This window comes from Pseudonaja textilis, chromosome 2 (genome assembly GCF_049901715.1).
Source record: "Pseudonaja textilis isolate UNSWEBS1 chromosome 2, rPseTex1.2, whole genome shotgun sequence".
In the NCBI taxonomy this organism is placed as follows: domain Eukaryota; kingdom Metazoa; phylum Chordata; class Lepidosauria; order Squamata; family Elapidae; genus Pseudonaja; species Pseudonaja textilis.
Window position 1 is genome coordinate 9,262,677 of NC_141991.1, and position 17,443 is coordinate 9,280,119.

The window sequence follows — 17,443 nt, forward strand, 5'->3', positions numbered from 1 at the left end:
TGCAATGCAGGAGGAAGGGATGAATCAGAGACTGAGCTGAGGGACTGACACACCCCACAGGGAATAAAAGTGGGTGTGTTCACTCTGAGAGTTTTGTACGGGACAATGTGTGACTTATTCAGAGGAGCTCCAGATTATTCTGTGTTGTGATAGCTTTTGTGATTTACATTCCTGCTTTCTTGTCGGACTTGGCAGACAGCATGTGTGAGACTGCCAAAAAATTTATCGGCTCAAGGAATTAACTTTATAATTACTGGATTTGCTTGCTTGTTTGTATTCAATTGGAATTTGGACTTCTCACCTCCTTTGTAAAGGTGAGACATAACATCAAGATATCCCATTGTCAACTCAAAAATATTTCTCTGGTCTTTTAGAGTTGTCAGCAGAAAGGGAGTGGGGGAAGTAGTGCATTCCTTAAATGCTTTCATAGATAATGGGTAGGCGGCTGAAGCTTCTGGTGCACAAGATTATTACTGGAGAGTATGATTGATGACTCTTGGCTATGGATGTGTCCCATTGGAGAATAAACATCCAGGGGGTGGGGGAAGACCAGGGTCAAGGGTGAAATGAACGATGTGTCTCAGAGTCGGCTGCACCCCGGTAGCACCGGCATGTTCACTCCTAATAAATCTTGTTGTTTTTTTTTTACTCTGAGATATGTGGCTAGAGATGCATGATTTGAATAGGGGTGGATGCCGGAGCCTTGACAGCCAGTCGACTCTGAGACACATAATTCATTTCACCCTTGATCCTGATCTTCCCCTGCCCCCTGAATCTATATTCTCCAATGGGACACATCCACAGCCAAGACATCCACAGACAAAAGTCATCAATCATGATCTCCAGTAATCATCCCATCAGGTTCAATAACAGAGTCTTGTTGCAGGTTTTGTCCACAACCTTACTGGCTACTAGGCCTTATAACTGGATGGCCGGTGTGCTTGTCTATGCATGCACTCATACCCCCCACTCACACTAGCATCGCTGCAATCATCGCAGGTCACTAACATCACCATGAGTGGGTGCTAGTGGCCCTGTTTGCATCATACACATGCTTGCAGCCCCATTTGCACATGTGCATGCATGCCTAAAGGTGCCTGCCCCTTCCCCCTCCAGTCCACCAACCCAGAAAGATTGGTGAACTCTGCAGTAGGAAATGTTACCTGATGGAAGCTGGGAGGAGGCCTTTTCTGCTGCTGTGCCCACTGTACAGAATATTGTTCTGCCTGAAAGTCAGGCTGGCTTCTTGTTCACTTTTTGGAAAGCCTTGAAGAAATGGCTTTGTCATTTAGCGTGGGAATAAGGAGTCCATAAAATAGTTAGATTCTTCTTGAATGTCTGTGCTCTCCTGGTCACTTTAATGAATGGTTTCTCCTTGTTTAAAAGTTAATGTTTCTGTTGCTTGTATGGCTGCTGTATATTTTTATTGTTTTGGTACTGCTAATGCTTTCTCTGTAAGCCACCCAGAGTTTTAAATGACTATATAAATTGAATAAATGAAATAAAAATAAAATTCAACCATTGCTCTAATACGAGAATATCTCAACTGAAGAGAAGTCCCCCAATGATTTTCTATGTATCATGGACCTGTGGATGTGATGAATTGAATGTGATGAATTGAACTTCATCTTTTCCCCAAGTGAGAGAAGCCTGGGAGAGTTTTGTCACAAGTTAGCTCAGTGTCATAATCCTGTATGGTGTATGTAGTAATATTAGTATGAGCAACCTCTGCACAGAATGCTTCTGTCTGTCTGTCTGCTTATCTACCTACCTACCTACCTACCTATCATCTCCCTATAATATCCATCCATCCATCCATCCATCCATCCATCCATCCATCCATCCATCTATCTATCTATCTATCTATCTATCTATCTATCTATCTATCTATCTATCTACTTATTGTACCCTATGACTATTATTAAGTGTTGTTCTTGACTCTTGACGAATGTATCTTTTATGTACATTGAGAGCATATGCACTGAAGACAAATTCCTTGGGTGCCCAATCACACTTGGCCTATAAAGAATTATATCTAAAACACTCTCAATTGTGCCTCTATAAAAAGTGGCCAGGAGGGAAGGATGTGCTCTCCTCATCCGACTCAGGAAATGCAAACGCTGCTTTGCACGCTTCACTAATGATAATATGTGAAGAGTTTCAGTCAGATTGTTAGTCATCTGTACCCCCAGATACTTAATACACCATCTTGAAGGTATTATTGTAGTACATTTTGTATGGGCTTCCTCTTGAGGATCATTGTGATCTAAGTGAACAATGAGGCAGTATGAACAATTAGGGGTGCACCTCATTACACCCATACAAACCACAGTTGCCAATAGCCATTCCAGATTATTTGTAGGTCTCATTTTACTGGCCAGTCAACTAGATTTCACAAGATGAACATACTCTTCATCCAGCAAATTAAGAAGTACTATCTGGCACAATGTAGGAAGTTAGCCTAGAAAGATTAACTAATTCATAATTTACCTCTAATAGTAACAGTTACTATGAGGACTCTATACATAACATGGGAAATTATTCACATCCTAGGACTTCCTGCAGTTTTATAGACTATTAGAAATACAGTTATTTGTTTTAGAAAATGATATTCTTCCTATTTATTTTCTGGGGATATGTGAAGAAATATATTTGCAAAAATGCTCAAGGTAGCAGGTGTCCCAAGGAGGTATATCCTGAAAGGTAAAAGGGTAGAATATTAAAGAAAAATTTCTTTTTGGTTTTCTCAGATACAGAAAAGTACACCAAGTGCCCCGATGATAAATATCCAAATGATGTCCGAGTTCAATGTATCCTCAAAATTATAACCTTCCTGTCTTATGAAGAACATCTGGGCATCATCCTAATCTCTTTTGCTCTACTCTTGTTCCTAACTATAGGCCATTTAGATCACTATTAATCATTATTTGAGCCTACTGAGATGTAAATAGACTTAATTCCTTGAAAATAATTCTCATTGAAGACCCTGTCTTCTAACACACACTTCAAAATCATAATTCAATAAGGAAATTGGCCTATAATTCTTCTGATATATTTATAATAGTTGTAGGATATTCATAATTTGTCTCTGGCTTTGGGAGTGTTTGGGTAAGTTACATTTTTTAAAGATAAGCATCTTTTCTTTTATACAAATTGGAACAAAAGTCGTAACAAGATTTCTCTATACTTGCATAACCCAATAATATTTTTTCTTTTTCTCTTTTCTCAATTTTCAATATTGTTTTCTTTTGTTTCTCCTTTCTCAGCTTGTGAGCCAATCATTTTCTTGGTTTATTTGCAAATTCAAAATTCTTTTTTCTCTCAGGTTTAAAACAATAGACAATTGTTGTAAAATTTTAATCATATATATAATAATTAAGTCTGCTGGAATTGTTTTGTAAATGATCAACCTTTTTAAAACTTTCTTTCAAAATTGCCTGCAATTATATATAAAATTGTAACTATTTATTGTTATAGCAACTTATCATGTTATCTTTTTTTTCTTTGTCATTTCTCTTGGCATTTTTATGATTTCTTTTTTTCTTTGATAAAGTATAATCATCACTATTATTTTACTATTTTATTTTTCTGTTTTTTTGTTATGAATTGAAAACCAAGAAAAATAAATTAACAAATCAGGCAGCTTATGCTGTTTAATGAAGCAGAATAATTCTTTCAATATATTATTGAGATAAACATTTTAGCTCCTAAATTATGCTTAACTTAGTTTTTCCTCTCAGCTTGAACAGAGAAAATGGCAATTCACCTCTCAGAATTGGATCCTCTGGGGGACCCCATTTCTTAGTTCCAAAGAGGCAGAGGTTTCTTTACAAGGAAGATTTCTAATAATAAGATTTATTAACAATATTTCCAGCCTGCAACAAACTTCTTAGAACTTAGATGGGGAACAACAAGGCAAACCTATACATGTGAAACACAATACAAACCACAATCATTTGATTCGTTTCATTTTCCTTGTTTAATTTCATTTAGTATTACTGATCTAAACAAACAAACAAATTAAAAAATTGTCCAGTTTGGGCATGAGTATGTCCTGAAACTATAAGGCAAAAAGAGATTGTTGAATTTTAAATGAATAAAGAAAAGATTAAACAAAAATAGCCATAATTCTTGGGAATGAGACACCACAACCAAAAGTATTTGTAAACCAGAGTAATATATTTTGAGGTCTAATTTGTAAATAAATCATTCTGGAAAAAAATTGTTTAGCCTCTGCTCCAGTTTTATTACAATTCCATAAATCTAACCTAGGATAATAGGAAAAAGGTTGGAGAGATAATGAGAAATAGGCAGGTTTGTTTTTTTAAAATATAAACTACACAAAATATTTTGTGATGAGGAATCCTAAATTATCATCTTAATCTTTTTTTAAAAAAATACAAACCTATATTTTTATTTTACTTTTAATGCAAGCTGCTCCTTTGTATTGAGATCTGGCCTCAAGATAATAATGTAGCACTTGGGAATGAAGATGCAGCCCAACAGACCAGCACCAGAGGACAAGATGGAGAAGACCTGCACAGCCACCATGTATTTCCCTTTGGTGCTCAGGTAAGCAGGCACAAAACTCACCCAGACACTGCAGAAGACCAGCATGCTGAAGGTGATCAGCTTGGCTTCATTGAAGGCCCCAGGGAGATTCCTGGCCAGGAAAGCCACTGTGAAGCAGATGCCAGCAAGGAAGCCCATGTAGCCCAGGGCTCCATAGAACATGGCAACAGACCCTTCATTGCATTGCAGGATGATCTCTCCAGGCTGGGAGTGGAGGTCAGAGTCAGGGAAGGGGGGAGAGATTCCTAGCCAGATGGAGCAAATGAGAGTTTGGATCCCAGAACAAGAAAGTACAAGGGAGCTGGCCAGAGTCTTCCCCAGCCACCTCCTCATGGTGTTTCCCGGCTTTGTGGCCAGGAAGGCCAACACTACCATAATTGTCTTGGCTAAGACGGAGGAGACAGCAGTTGAGAAGACAATGCTGAAAACCATTTGACGGAGAAGACAAGTGGCTTTCCTTGGCTGGCCAATGAAGAGGAAGGAAGTCAGGAAGGAGAACAACAGGGAGATGAGAAGGATATATGAGAGGTCTCGGTTGTTGGCCTTGACTAATGGAGTTTCTAAGTGTTTTATAAAGATCGCTAAGACAAGCACTGTGGCTAAAGATAAGAAGAGGGCAAAGAAAGCCAAGATGATCCCCAGAAGTTCTCTGTAGGATAGGAAGGTTATCACTTTGGGGATGCATTGATCACGTTTCTTATTTGGATGCTGAGTCTCTGGACATTTGGTGCATGTTTTTGCATCTGTAGATAAGAGAGAGGAGAGAAATGTGATTTATCCACATCCTGTAATGTCTGCCTTTTCTCCATCTGTCTACCTTGTCCATCATTATCATCTCTTCTATAAATGCATCATTAAAATTGGTAAATTCTATCTATTTTGTTTCTTATATTTCGGAGCAATCAATTTCATTCACACCTACTTTTACCTGAGAACCTGATGTACTTTAAAATATTCTTTTTGTGTGTGGCTGTATTTTTAGCATTTTTCTCATTAATATGGCTTTTTGAATCTTTTGGAGAAACCTTGCTGAAATAATATCAGCATTGAATGTGCAAAGTTATGCCATTTTTCATACAAAGGTCCTCATTTTTCTTCTAACAACTCTGCAGAGGTGATCAAAGGAAAAAGAAGGGCTGGCTGAAAAGCCATCTTTCACCCAGATATTTTCTTACACTTCACTTGATAAAACTAGTTCTGGATCTTAAGGCAAGGAAGCCAAAAAAGAAAGACATCAATGGAGAAAGCAGACTCTTCCACTGACCACTGCTACCACTCCCACTGGTGGTGCTTCTCCTTCAGAGCCACCCACCTTCATTAGTGGAGATGGTCCCTTTTGCGCAAGGAACACAGTCGTAACAGCAAGCGGGCTCTCCTTCCCGAGGCAACTTGACAAATCCTGGGTGGCAGCTTTCCACACACTTGGATTCAGGGAGAGGCTAAGCAAAACAGATAACAGATAATCAGAGGTGGAAGGGACCCTACACCATTTCTGACAAATGGCAGTCCAATCTCTTCTTGAAAGTCTCAAGTGATGGCGCTCCCACAACTTCCGAGGACAAGCTGTTGATTGTTCTACTACATCTGTCAGAAAGTTTCTCTTTATTTCCAGGTTAAATTTCTCCTTGTTCAGTTTCCATCCATTATTTCTTGTCTGGACTTCAAGTGCCTTAGAAAATAGCTTGACCCCTTCCTCTGTGTGGCAGCCCCTCAAATATTGGAAGACTGCTATCATGTCTCCCCTGGTCCTTCTCTTCATTAGACTAACCATGCCCAGTCTGTAACCATTCTTCATGTTTTAATCTCCAGTCCCCTAATCATCCTGGTTGCTCTTCTCTGTACTTTTTCTATACATCTTTTTTATGGTGTTGTTTTAGTGTGGTGACCAAAACTGGATGCAGTACTCTAGGTGTGATCTTACTAAGGCTTTATAGAGTGGTATTAGTACTTCCCTTGATCTTGATTGTATCCCTCTGTTAATGCAATTTAGGATTGCATTAGCTTTTTTCGCTGCTGCTGCACACTGCTGGCTCATATTTAGCTGGTTGTCCACTAAGACTCCATGAGCCCTCTCACAGTTACTGCTATTAAGCCTGGTTTCACTCAGTCTATATGTGTACTTTTGGCTTTTCTTGCCTGTGTAGGACTTTACTTTTCTATACATTGAATTTCATTTTGTTAAATATGGCCCAGTCTGTCAAGAACATCTGGATCTTGAGCCTATCTTCTTGGGTGTTAGCTATTTCTGCCAGCTTAATATCACCTACAAATTTGGTTCCCCTTCTATTCCCTCATCTATGTCATTAATGAAAATATTGAAGAGTACTGGGCCTAATATGGAACCTTGTGGCACCCCACTGCTTACTTCCCTCCATGTAAACTTAGACCCATTAAGGACTACTTGGTGTGTACGGTTTTTCAGCCAGTTGTGAATCCATCTGGTAGTGGTGCTATCTCTCCCACCTTTTTCTAGCTTACCAAAAAGTAGGTTGTGGTCTACTTTGTCAAAGCCTTGCTGAAATCTAAGTATATTATGTCCACAGTATTTCACTGGTCTACTAATTTATATAGAAGAAACATTATGGGCAATGTGTAGGGTGCATCATTGTTACTTCTGCTGACAGCCATCTGATGGTTCTGTCTAAGGTTCTGTCTTGACAGCTTTAAGACTTGTGGACTCAAATCCTAGAATTCCTCCTCCAGTCATGTTAGCTTGGGAATTCTGGGAGTTTAAGTTCACAATGGTTAAACTAGCCAAATTTGAAGACCCTTGGTCTAAGGTGACTTAGTCTTTGCTAGAGAGAGATGGGTTATAGAATTATCTGCAGGGCCCTTGGAAGGAAATATGATTATCAAGGCAAAAGGGTCTGAAATGTTTGTTAATCAAGAGCGAGAATATCTGGAAATGGCTAAGACAGACACCTCCTTATTTCATTGGAGTATCAGAAAGTGAGGCAGAGCATTAAAATTACTCCTGCAAGATAATATAATTAGAGTCAATCTTAAAAAGAGCATGACTTCCCTCCCTCCCTCCCTCCCTTCTTTCTTTCTTTCTTTCTTTCTTTCTTTCTTTCTTTCTTTCTTTCTTTCTTTCTTTCTTTCGTTCTTTTTTTCTTTCTTTCTTTTCTTTCATTTGCCTTTCTCTGGGGTTGAAAAAAATTGGGGAAAAAGAATTTACTTCACCTCATTTAGCCATTTGGGGAACATCATTGCATCTTGGTCAATGGTAAACATGGCTTCTGGCAATCCTTGCCTTGCTAGGCTCCCAAATTTTGCCCAGACAACTGACTTATTGGAAAACTGGACTGAACCTATGATGTCAAGATCAGCAGCCAGCTCTCCACTCTCATCCAAATATAATCCATCCAAGGAATTATTATTAAGCTTGAAGAGGTTTTGCATGAAACGGTGAAGCTAAAATAACAGAGGCAGGGGAAGAGAGAAGAGAGACAAGTACAGGAGTACTGATAGTTCTGCATATATTCACAATCCCACATTTATCGTTACCATAGAAATTTACTCCTTCTCTAGCTTACTTAAAATTGTTATAATTGTAACAATTGACTCCAGCTCTAATAAGAAGCTTAATATTTATATTCCCACCTGGTTTTGATCACAGCATGTGGGAAATTGTGATTTGGGAATGTAATATAATCTCTGCTCAAGAAAATGATATCAAACAGAGGAAGTTGTATTATTCACTTATGAAATGAAAAATTGTAAGATATCTGAATGAAGGTTGCTTGATATCAAGAACTGCAGTAATTGATGGATACATGAAAGAAAAATGTTAAATCTTGAATGATGTGACTAAAATGCACACCATAAGGTAGGATTCTCTTTCTATGGAGATGAAAATTGTGGTGGTGAACATGGAAGAACTAGAGATGAAGTTTGGGAGAAATGGAGGCTCAGCCAATCTTATTGTACACATGTTGTGCATTGACAATAAAGGTTTATTATTTATGTGCAAAATATTTCATTTTCAGGAGAATGAAGTGAGCATAGGATATTCATATTTACAAAAATCCCCAAGAAATGGATAATTATATATATTTACAGACTTTCAGCTTCCCACTATTAAACTTTGTCATATTGGGGGATTGAGGAAACATGTGTTCTCTGTTGTTGCCCTGCCCTCTGAAGCAGCATCCCACCAGAGATATGGATGGTATCCCTTCTCCTAGGGATCCCAAGAGCACTTTAGACCCATCTCAACAAATGTCTTGTAATTTAACTCCCAGGATTCAGGATTCCAGTGAACTGAATTCTCAAAGTCTTGTGTGGTGGAAAAATACAATAGCTGCACTAGTGGAGTACATTAAATCAATCAATAAAAATAAGGACAGACATTCATTCACAAAATTCATGGCCTTTATTGTCTTGCTGGGATCAGACCTAAAGGGTTGTGTAATACAGAAAGTGGGGTGTGTGGCTAATATGAAAGATAACGTCTTAAAGGAGATTGGTCGATAAAGTAAATGAACTTCATTGTCTGTACATTGATGCTCAGACCACGGGAAATAAGAAAGATGAGCTTAAATTCTTATTTCCTAGACCAACATGATTTAGCAGGTAGAACAGAGATTTTTTGCATGACCTCCCCCCAAGATAAAAATATAGCAATGAAATGATACTATTTATCCAAAACAAACTGAAGACATATAAAGGAAAGAAGAGGAAGAGGTTGAAATTACTCAACAAACAGAGAAGTCCAATGAATGAATTTGGTCATACTATAGAGGGTGAAAAGAAGGAGTGATACATTAGTATGGAAAAGTGCATGCAGTTAGTCTGAGACAATAGAAAGGGTATCAGAAAAGCTAAATCTCTGAATAAAACAATGAACTTCATGTACTCTAGAAAGAGTGCAGAGAAGAGCAACACAGATGATTAGGTGACTGGAGGCTGAAACATATGAAGAATGGCTGCTGGAATTGGGCATGTCTAGTTTGATGAAAAAAAGGACTAGGGGTTATATGATAGTGTTCCAATATCTCAAAGGTTGCCACAGAAAAGAGGGAGTCAAGCTATTCTCCAGAGCACCTGAGGGCAGGACAAGAAGCAATGTATGGAAACTAATCAAGGAAAAAAGCTAGAACTAAGAAGAAATTTCCTGATAGTTAGAATGATTATTCAGTGATTATTGCCTCCAGAAGTTGTGAATGTACCAACAATTTTATTTTATTTATTTATTTTTATTTAGTTTAGTTTGTCAAGCATGTATGAGAAAACAGGTAGAAGTATGAACATAACATATAAACATAAGTATAAACAGGTATAAGTATATACATAATAAATGAGTATGAATAAATGGGAACAGTAGGACAGGGATGGTAGGCACGCTGGTGCACTTATGCACACCCCCTTACAAACTTCTTAGGAATGGAGTGAGATCCATGGTAGACAATTTAAGGTTAAGGTTTTGGGGGTTTGAGGATGTAACAACAGAGGCAGGTAGTGAGTTCCAGGCATTGACCACTCTGTTGCTGAAGTTGTATTTTCTGCAATCGAGTTTGGAGCGGTTTACTTTGAGTTTGTATCTCTTGTTTGTCCATGTGTTATTGTAGTTGAAGCTGAAGTAGTCATTGACAGGTAGGATGTTGTAGCAGACAATTTTGTGTACTAACTTAGGTCAGACCGTAGGTTGGCGTAGCTATAAGTTGTCTAGGTCAATGGAATCAATGGAAGTTTTAAAGAAAAAATTTGACAACCATTTGTCTGAAATGGTATAGGGTTTCCTGCCTAATCAGGGGGTTGGACTAGAAGACCTCCAAGGTCCCTTCCAACTCTGCTTCCTATTCCTATTCCTATTCCTATTCCTATTCCTATTCCTATTCCTATTCCTATTCCTATTCCTACTCTACTCTACTCTACTCTACTCTATTCTACTCCTTATTCTATTCTATTCCTTATCCTATCCCATCCTATTCTTCTTCATTCCGTTCCATCTTTTCTTTTCTTTTCTTTTCTTTTCTTTTCTTTTCTTTTCTTTTTTCTTTTCTTTTCTTTTCTTTTCTTCTTTTCTTTTCTGCTCTACTCTACTCTACTCTACTCTACTCTACTCTACTCTACTCTACTCTACTAGATAGGTTTACAGTTAAAATAGTATAAAAGAACAGTAATATATGCAAAAAGAATACCTGCCATGGTTTCAACTCCTGGACAGTCAACTGATCTTTCTCACCCTTCACTTTCCTCTTGGATCTGGAAGAATACGCAGCATTTAAGGCTCTGGCCACACTCCAGATGGAGTGATAAATGATGTAGCTGTCGAGAGACAGGATTGTTTCAATCTCTTCTTGGGGCAGAGCTTTTGTGTTCTCTTTCTCTGGGCATCTTGTCCATCCTTTCACAGACAAGCCATGCTTGGAATAGGAACAAGGAAACACTTTGTTGATAAAGTCTTTGATAGAGCTAAGAACAGAATGAAAATCATCACATTTGGCATTTCTGCCTGTCTGGATCAAGAAGGAAATATAGCCATAGATGGATGGATAAATGTGTGACATATACTGTAAATCCAAAGTAATATCCCACATAGCTGAAGTGATCCAGAGCTTTCCAATTGTGGCTTCTATGCAGAACTCAATTATCTGTTGTGTTATGAATATTCCCACTACAAAGGTATCAACCTCTCCAGAGCAAACAAAGACATTGACTTGTGTCCACTTGCAAAATTCATAAGTATCAGCTGTTAGTTCATGGGCAGCCACTGGGATGCTTTGGGATAAAACAACACAAATGCCATTCCCAACAAGCAAAGGTGTCAAATTTCGGATGAACATGTCCCCACCATCAGAGTCTGGTGCAACCAGACCGACCAACGTCCATCTAAAATGCTGGAGCAGTTTGATAATTGTGAGATATTGAGCTCCTTCTTTGGGGACCACTTGGTAGAAAAAAGGGAAGACACTTTTATCACTCAGATCCTGTGAAACAAAAGTGTAACTGATCTGGAAAAGAAAAAATGTTTGAGCTATACGTTGAGTCAAAGCCAAGCCAAGATATTAGCAACTGAACCTGCAATTCATATCGGATATTAATACAGTTGAGAAAGTCCAGAGATATTTCACGAGAAGAGTTCTCCACTCCTCTACTTGCAATAGAATACCTTATGCCACCAGACTTGAAATTTTAGGCTTAGCAACCTAGAACTTCACCGCCTTCAGTCTGATCTAAGTGTAGTACATAAAATTATCTATTGCAATGTGCTACCTGTCAATGACTACTTCAGCTTCAACCACAATAGTACATGAGTACACAAGAGATACAAGCTCAAGGTAAACCACACCAGACTCGATTGCAGGAAATACAACTTCAGCAGGAGAGTGGTCAATGTCTGGAATACTCTACCTGACTCTGTGGTTTCTTCCCCCAAACCCCAAAACATTAACCTTAGACTGTCTACTATTGACCTCACCCCTTTCCCAAGAGATCTGTAGGGGGCGTGCATAAGCACACCAACATGCCTACCATCCCTGTCCTAATGATTCTTTTTATTTGTATCAGTGGTGGGATTCAAATTTTTTTACTACTGGTTCTGTGGGCTGGCTTGATGGGCATGGTGTGGCTTGGTGGGTGTGGCTTGGTGAGTGTGGCAGGGGAAGAATACTGTAAAATCCTCATTCTCTCCCCACCCCACTAACCTGCTTTCCAGCTCCATTCTCATGTGCAGGGTAACAAAAGAAGACCCAGCCAATCAGCTGGGACTTGGGAGGGAGAGAATAGATGGGGCTGAACAGAGGTGGTATTCTGAACTACTCAAAATGTCTGCTACCGGTTCTCCAGAACTGCTCAGAGTCTGCTGAATACACCTCTGAATTGTATCCATTTCATATATTCATAATCCTGTTTATACTTATTCCTGTTATCTAATATTTGCTTGACAAAATAAATAAAATAAATCTATGATTAAAAAATGTGGTTTTTTATAAGATAGAAGGACCTCAAGTTTTGTGGGGGAAGGTTATTTTCAGGAGACAATTTATATGGTTGGTCTACTCATAGGTTGGACTTCCTCCCCACCTGGCTTTGAGTAGAAGATGTTTCTTCCTCAAATAGGAGGAACATAACCAGAATAGTGTTTTAGATCTGGCTGTTTTAATCCTTTGCCCTATGTGTGAATCTAGAGCCACTCCAATTGCAATATGCCTAATATTTCCATGATCATAAGCTGCCCTTTTAAATTCATGGAGGATTCAGAGTAGATTTAGCCCACAGACTCACACACATACAAACCTGTGGGATTTTAGAAATGTCCATCATATTTGTTATCTGGATGGCAATGTCAGTATTGGACCCATCAAAAACAAGTAAGGGTCTCGTATGCCTTCCGCATCTATAGTTCGGAATATTTGATTCTCCGGTGGAAAGCATATCCAACAAAGCATCCAAAGTCATGGTTCTGCTGAAATAACTGTCATGGAGGTTGTAGCCCAGGGAGATGTTGGGAAACAGCTGGAGATCCTGGTTGATCTCCTGGATGGCAAAAAGGAAGGAGAGAATTTTCCAGGGAAACATGGATAGTTTGCTGAAAATATATACATTTCACACCATCATTAATAAAAATAATCTCATTTTTATATCTCCTAAAATACATAGAGGGTTTTAGATACTCCAAAACTAAGAAGAACAATCCGCTAACATGTCAAACTTCATGTCTGCAAAAAGAGTAGTATACACAATACAATAGAAGATATTGTATATTGTGATGTAGGATTTCCTGCCCAAGCAGGGGGTTGGACTAGAAGACCTCCAAAGTCCCTTCCAACTCTGTTATTCTATTCTATAATAATACAAAAGCAAGAAATAATCAACTATATAGTTTAACTTCTCACTACCATCGTTTACCCAACAGCCTGTATAAAATAGCTTTCTGAGCAATATCTATGCAATCAAGTGAAGTAGTGAAAAGCACAATAAAAATTAAATGTATTTGTACATAGCTCAAAAACAATCATAAAACAGGAGGAAAATCATTGTAATAGAGCTCTTTAAAATCAGAAGAGGAACTATATAATTTTGGATGTTCAGCCCTAGAATGTCTCTTGCCTGATCCTGCAGAAATACCCAGAAGCTGGATATATTTTCTGATGAATAGGAGGGAGAGGAAGTAGAGTCAGGGGCATCCAAGAACGGTAGTCCTGAAGGATGTGATTCCAGGAGGGTTGAAGTCAGAGACTTCCATTTAGGTGAAAGGGATCCAGCAAGCCTCAAAGACTCCTTGCCTGCACCCACTGATTGCTTCTTACACCTTGAACTTCACCCATTTCGTCCAAAGCAAAGACAGGCTTTCGAGATCCAACAGTGGAGCACTGAGCTCCATGGACCAGACAGAGTGGCCCAAGGAACCCCAGCAAAAGAGCCGACTCAAATGTATAACACATCTCAACTGTGGATTGAGGTAGAGGCTTAGTTTGGTTAGTCCTTGGCTTCTCTCCGTGGGCAAAACCAAAGAGAACAGCTTCTACAGAGGAATTATTGAGTCTGTCATCTGCACCTCTGGTTTGGTTCTGCAACCCAACAGGACAGACACAGACTTCAGAGGATAATTAGGACTGCAGGAAAAAACAATTACTACCAACCTGCCTTCCATCAAGGACCTGTATACTGCACGAGTCATAAAGAGGGCTGTGAAAATATTTACAGACCCTTCACATCCTGGACATAAACTGTTTCAACTCCTTATCCTCAAAATGATGCTATAGAGCACTGCACACCAAAACAACTAGACACACGGACATTTTTTTCCCCAAACTCCATCACTCTGCTAAACAAATAATTCCCTCAACACTGTCCAACTATTTACTAAGTCTGCACTACTATCACTATTAATCTTCTCATCATTCCTTATCATCCATCTCCTCCCACTTGTGACTGTATGACTGTAACCTTGTTGCTTGTATAACGATTTTTTTTTTAATGGAACAAAATGGGTCATCTTTATTAATTCTCTTACAGAACATCTCCCAAAGTCTCCCTTAATGTTTTTAACCCTTTGATTTCATGTAGAGATTATATATGATTCTGGGGCAGGGTTCCCCAAACTTGGCAACTTTAAGACTCATGAACTTCAACTCCCAGAACTCTCCAGACAGCTGTCTGGAGAAATCTGGGAGTTGAAGTCCACAAGTCCCAAAGTTGCCAAGTTTGGAGACTTCTGTTCTGGACCATCATGCATGTCTATGCTCTTCCTTCTCTTTTTTTTTTAGTTTTAAAATAAAGTTTATTTAAGTTTCATATATTTAAAACATTTATAAAGAAACGAACAAATATATAAACGAATATATAGAAATATAAGAAAACAAATATATATACATGGATACATTTTGCAGCAGGTGTTGAGCATTGGTTACATTTTTCTTTTCTTTTTTTTTCTTTTACCCCATAACATTGACGTGAACTACCTTGTTACAATACCTTCCTTGTTCTTTTAATGTTTTAATTTCACAGAATACTTTAAAATTAAACGCACGTCCTTCATAATTTCATACCTTATTCAGTTATCAAATGTTACTTTTTCTTTAACCATTCATACCAACAGTTCCAAACTTTGTAGTATTCACTGTCGTTGTTGTTTTTTAGTAATTTGGTTAGGCTGTCCATCTCTGCACACTCGTGAATTTTTTTGACTATCTCCTCTGAAGGGCCACAATAGACAGTTTCCAATTTTGAGCATAACTTATTCTGGCTGCTGTTATAATGTACAAGATTAAATATTGATATTTTTTTTTCTATTTTTGAGTCTATCATACCCAGCAAGAAGGTTTCAGGTTCAAATTTTATTTCTTGTTTAGTTATATTTAGAATCCAATTTTTGATATTTTTCCAAAATTTCTGTGCAAATGGACTTGTCCACCACATATGGGAGTATGTTTCCTGGGTGCACTTACACTTCCAGCAGTTTGCGGGGAGGTTCGGGAACATCTTAGCCAGTCTCGCGGGTGGCAAGTGCCAGTGATACACCATTTTATAGAGATTCTCTTTGTACGAGGCTGACATAATTAGTTTGTAGGTTGTTTCCCAAATATGTTCCCACTTGTCTAATTCAATACTGTGGCTCACATTTTTTGCCCAAATTATCATACACTCTTTAACTGTTTCTTCTTTTAATTTATAAACCAATAGATATTTATATATTTTACTAATCAGCTTCGTTTCCTCTCCATGCCAAATTCTATCTAATTCTTGGTTGGTCAGGTTAAAACCAAATTGTTCTTTTTTTTTTTTTTGTAATGCGATTGTATCTGCGCATAGGGCCACCATGCTATCTCTTTTCCTTGAATTTGTATTTGATTCCTACCCGTTAACTCTCCGGTTTGATGTAATAGATCTTTATATCTTACAATATTATCAAAATCTAAAACCCTATCACTATTAATCTTCTCATCACTCCTTATCACCCATCTCCTCCCACTTGTGACTGTATGACTGTAACCTTGTTGCTTGTATCCTAATGATTTTTATCGACTGTTTCCTAGTATGATTTGATTGCTTATTGTACCCTATGACTATTATTATTGTACCTTATGATTCTTGACTCTTGACGAATGTATCTTTTCTTTTATGTACACTGAGAGCATTTGCACCAAGACAAATTCCTTGTGTGTCCAAACACACTTGGCCAATAAAGAATTCTATTCTATTCTATTCTATTCTATTCTATTCTATTCTATTCTATTCTATTCTATTCTATTCTACTCTACTGTACTATATTGTATTGTATTGTATTGTATTGTATTGTATTGTATTGTATTGTATTGTATTGTATTGTATTGTATTGTATTCTATTGTATTCTATTCTATTCTATTCTATTCTATTCTATTCTATTCTATTCTATTCTATTCTATTCTCAAGTCTCAAGATTGCTGTATTTGGCTCACTGCGTCCTACTTCCAACCATAGATTCCATCACAGCAAGTCTCCTGTGTCCCCCATGCACATATCTTTAATTTCTTGCTTGTTTATTGGATTCCTGGTCTAAATCCAAGTCCAGCCTGTTCTCTATAATTTCAGTTGAGATGCTGGCAAAATCATTTCTCTCTCTCTCTCAGCAGAGAAAATCATACATGATCTCTAAGGTCCCTCCTTAGCCCAAAACAATTGTGGACAATCTCTAAAGGTTCAGTTGTTATATTTACTTTGTAGAGAGAAAAAGTGCTTTTTTTGATAGGTGGTCATCTAGACTTTTCTGAGATGCTTCCAGGGAGAGAAATCACCACCTTCTGAGCTGTGAAATATTTCCCGTGTTTCAAAATCTGTCCTAGTGGTTACATCTCCCTCTTCCTTGAAATGTCCACCCCTTGCTCTTAGTCCTGCAAGGCTGGTCTGTCAGATATCGGGCAGTTATCCTGTCAGCCCTGGAAACCATTATTTTACTTGGAAGCTTTGAGGCTGCCACATTTAGTGTTTGGGAATTTGGGAGGGGGGAATTTCATAGTGAGGTAGAAGATTAGACACAACAACATTCTTTCTCAGAGAGTCAAGGACATGTCACCCTGCACCTGGAGATGAGTGTCTGGCAGGATGTCTCCAGTTAGGATGAAGATTTGATTGGACCTGGTGGGTGCAGGGAATGGATCTTTGCTTTCCCTTTTGAGAAGGGAAAACCCAGCACTCTCAGATTTGGGTTTTCCCAGATGTGACAATATGACAACTCTAATAAAATGGAACTTTGAGAAATTGTTTTCTCAGAGTTTATTGGTTTGGAGTTGGTTAGTTGGAACACTGACATATCCCATATCTCCATCTTCCTCTCTATTTCAGAAGAAAGAGAAGTCATTTTCAAATCCCTCCTATGAAATTTAGTTTCCACAATTACTCTTATCATTTAATGATCAGGCATGGAATGTGTGTGGAGGAAACCCA

At 38.3% G+C, this 17,443-nt stretch overlaps 2 protein-coding genes across 2 annotated transcripts in view; one reads left to right on the forward strand and one right to left on the reverse strand.

Moving 5' to 3' along the window:
* The window catches only part of LOC113450704 (uncharacterized), a 503,870-nt gene that overhangs the window by 417,647 nt on the left and 68,780 nt on the right, over nucleotides 1–17,443 (forward strand). The gene's annotated exons all lie outside the window — the stretch shown is intronic.
* LOC113450711 (vomeronasal type-2 receptor 26-like) lies at nucleotides 4,414–11,360 on the reverse strand. Its single transcript, XM_087923109.1, has 4 exons — nucleotides 10,716–11,360; nucleotides 7,756–7,986; nucleotides 5,885–6,011; nucleotides 4,414–5,315 (listed from the first exon to the last, which is right to left on the reverse strand). The coding sequence occupies exons 1-4, from the start codon at nucleotides 11,358–11,360 to the stop codon at nucleotides 4,414–4,416; spliced, it is 1,905 nt and encodes a 634-aa protein (XP_087779235.1).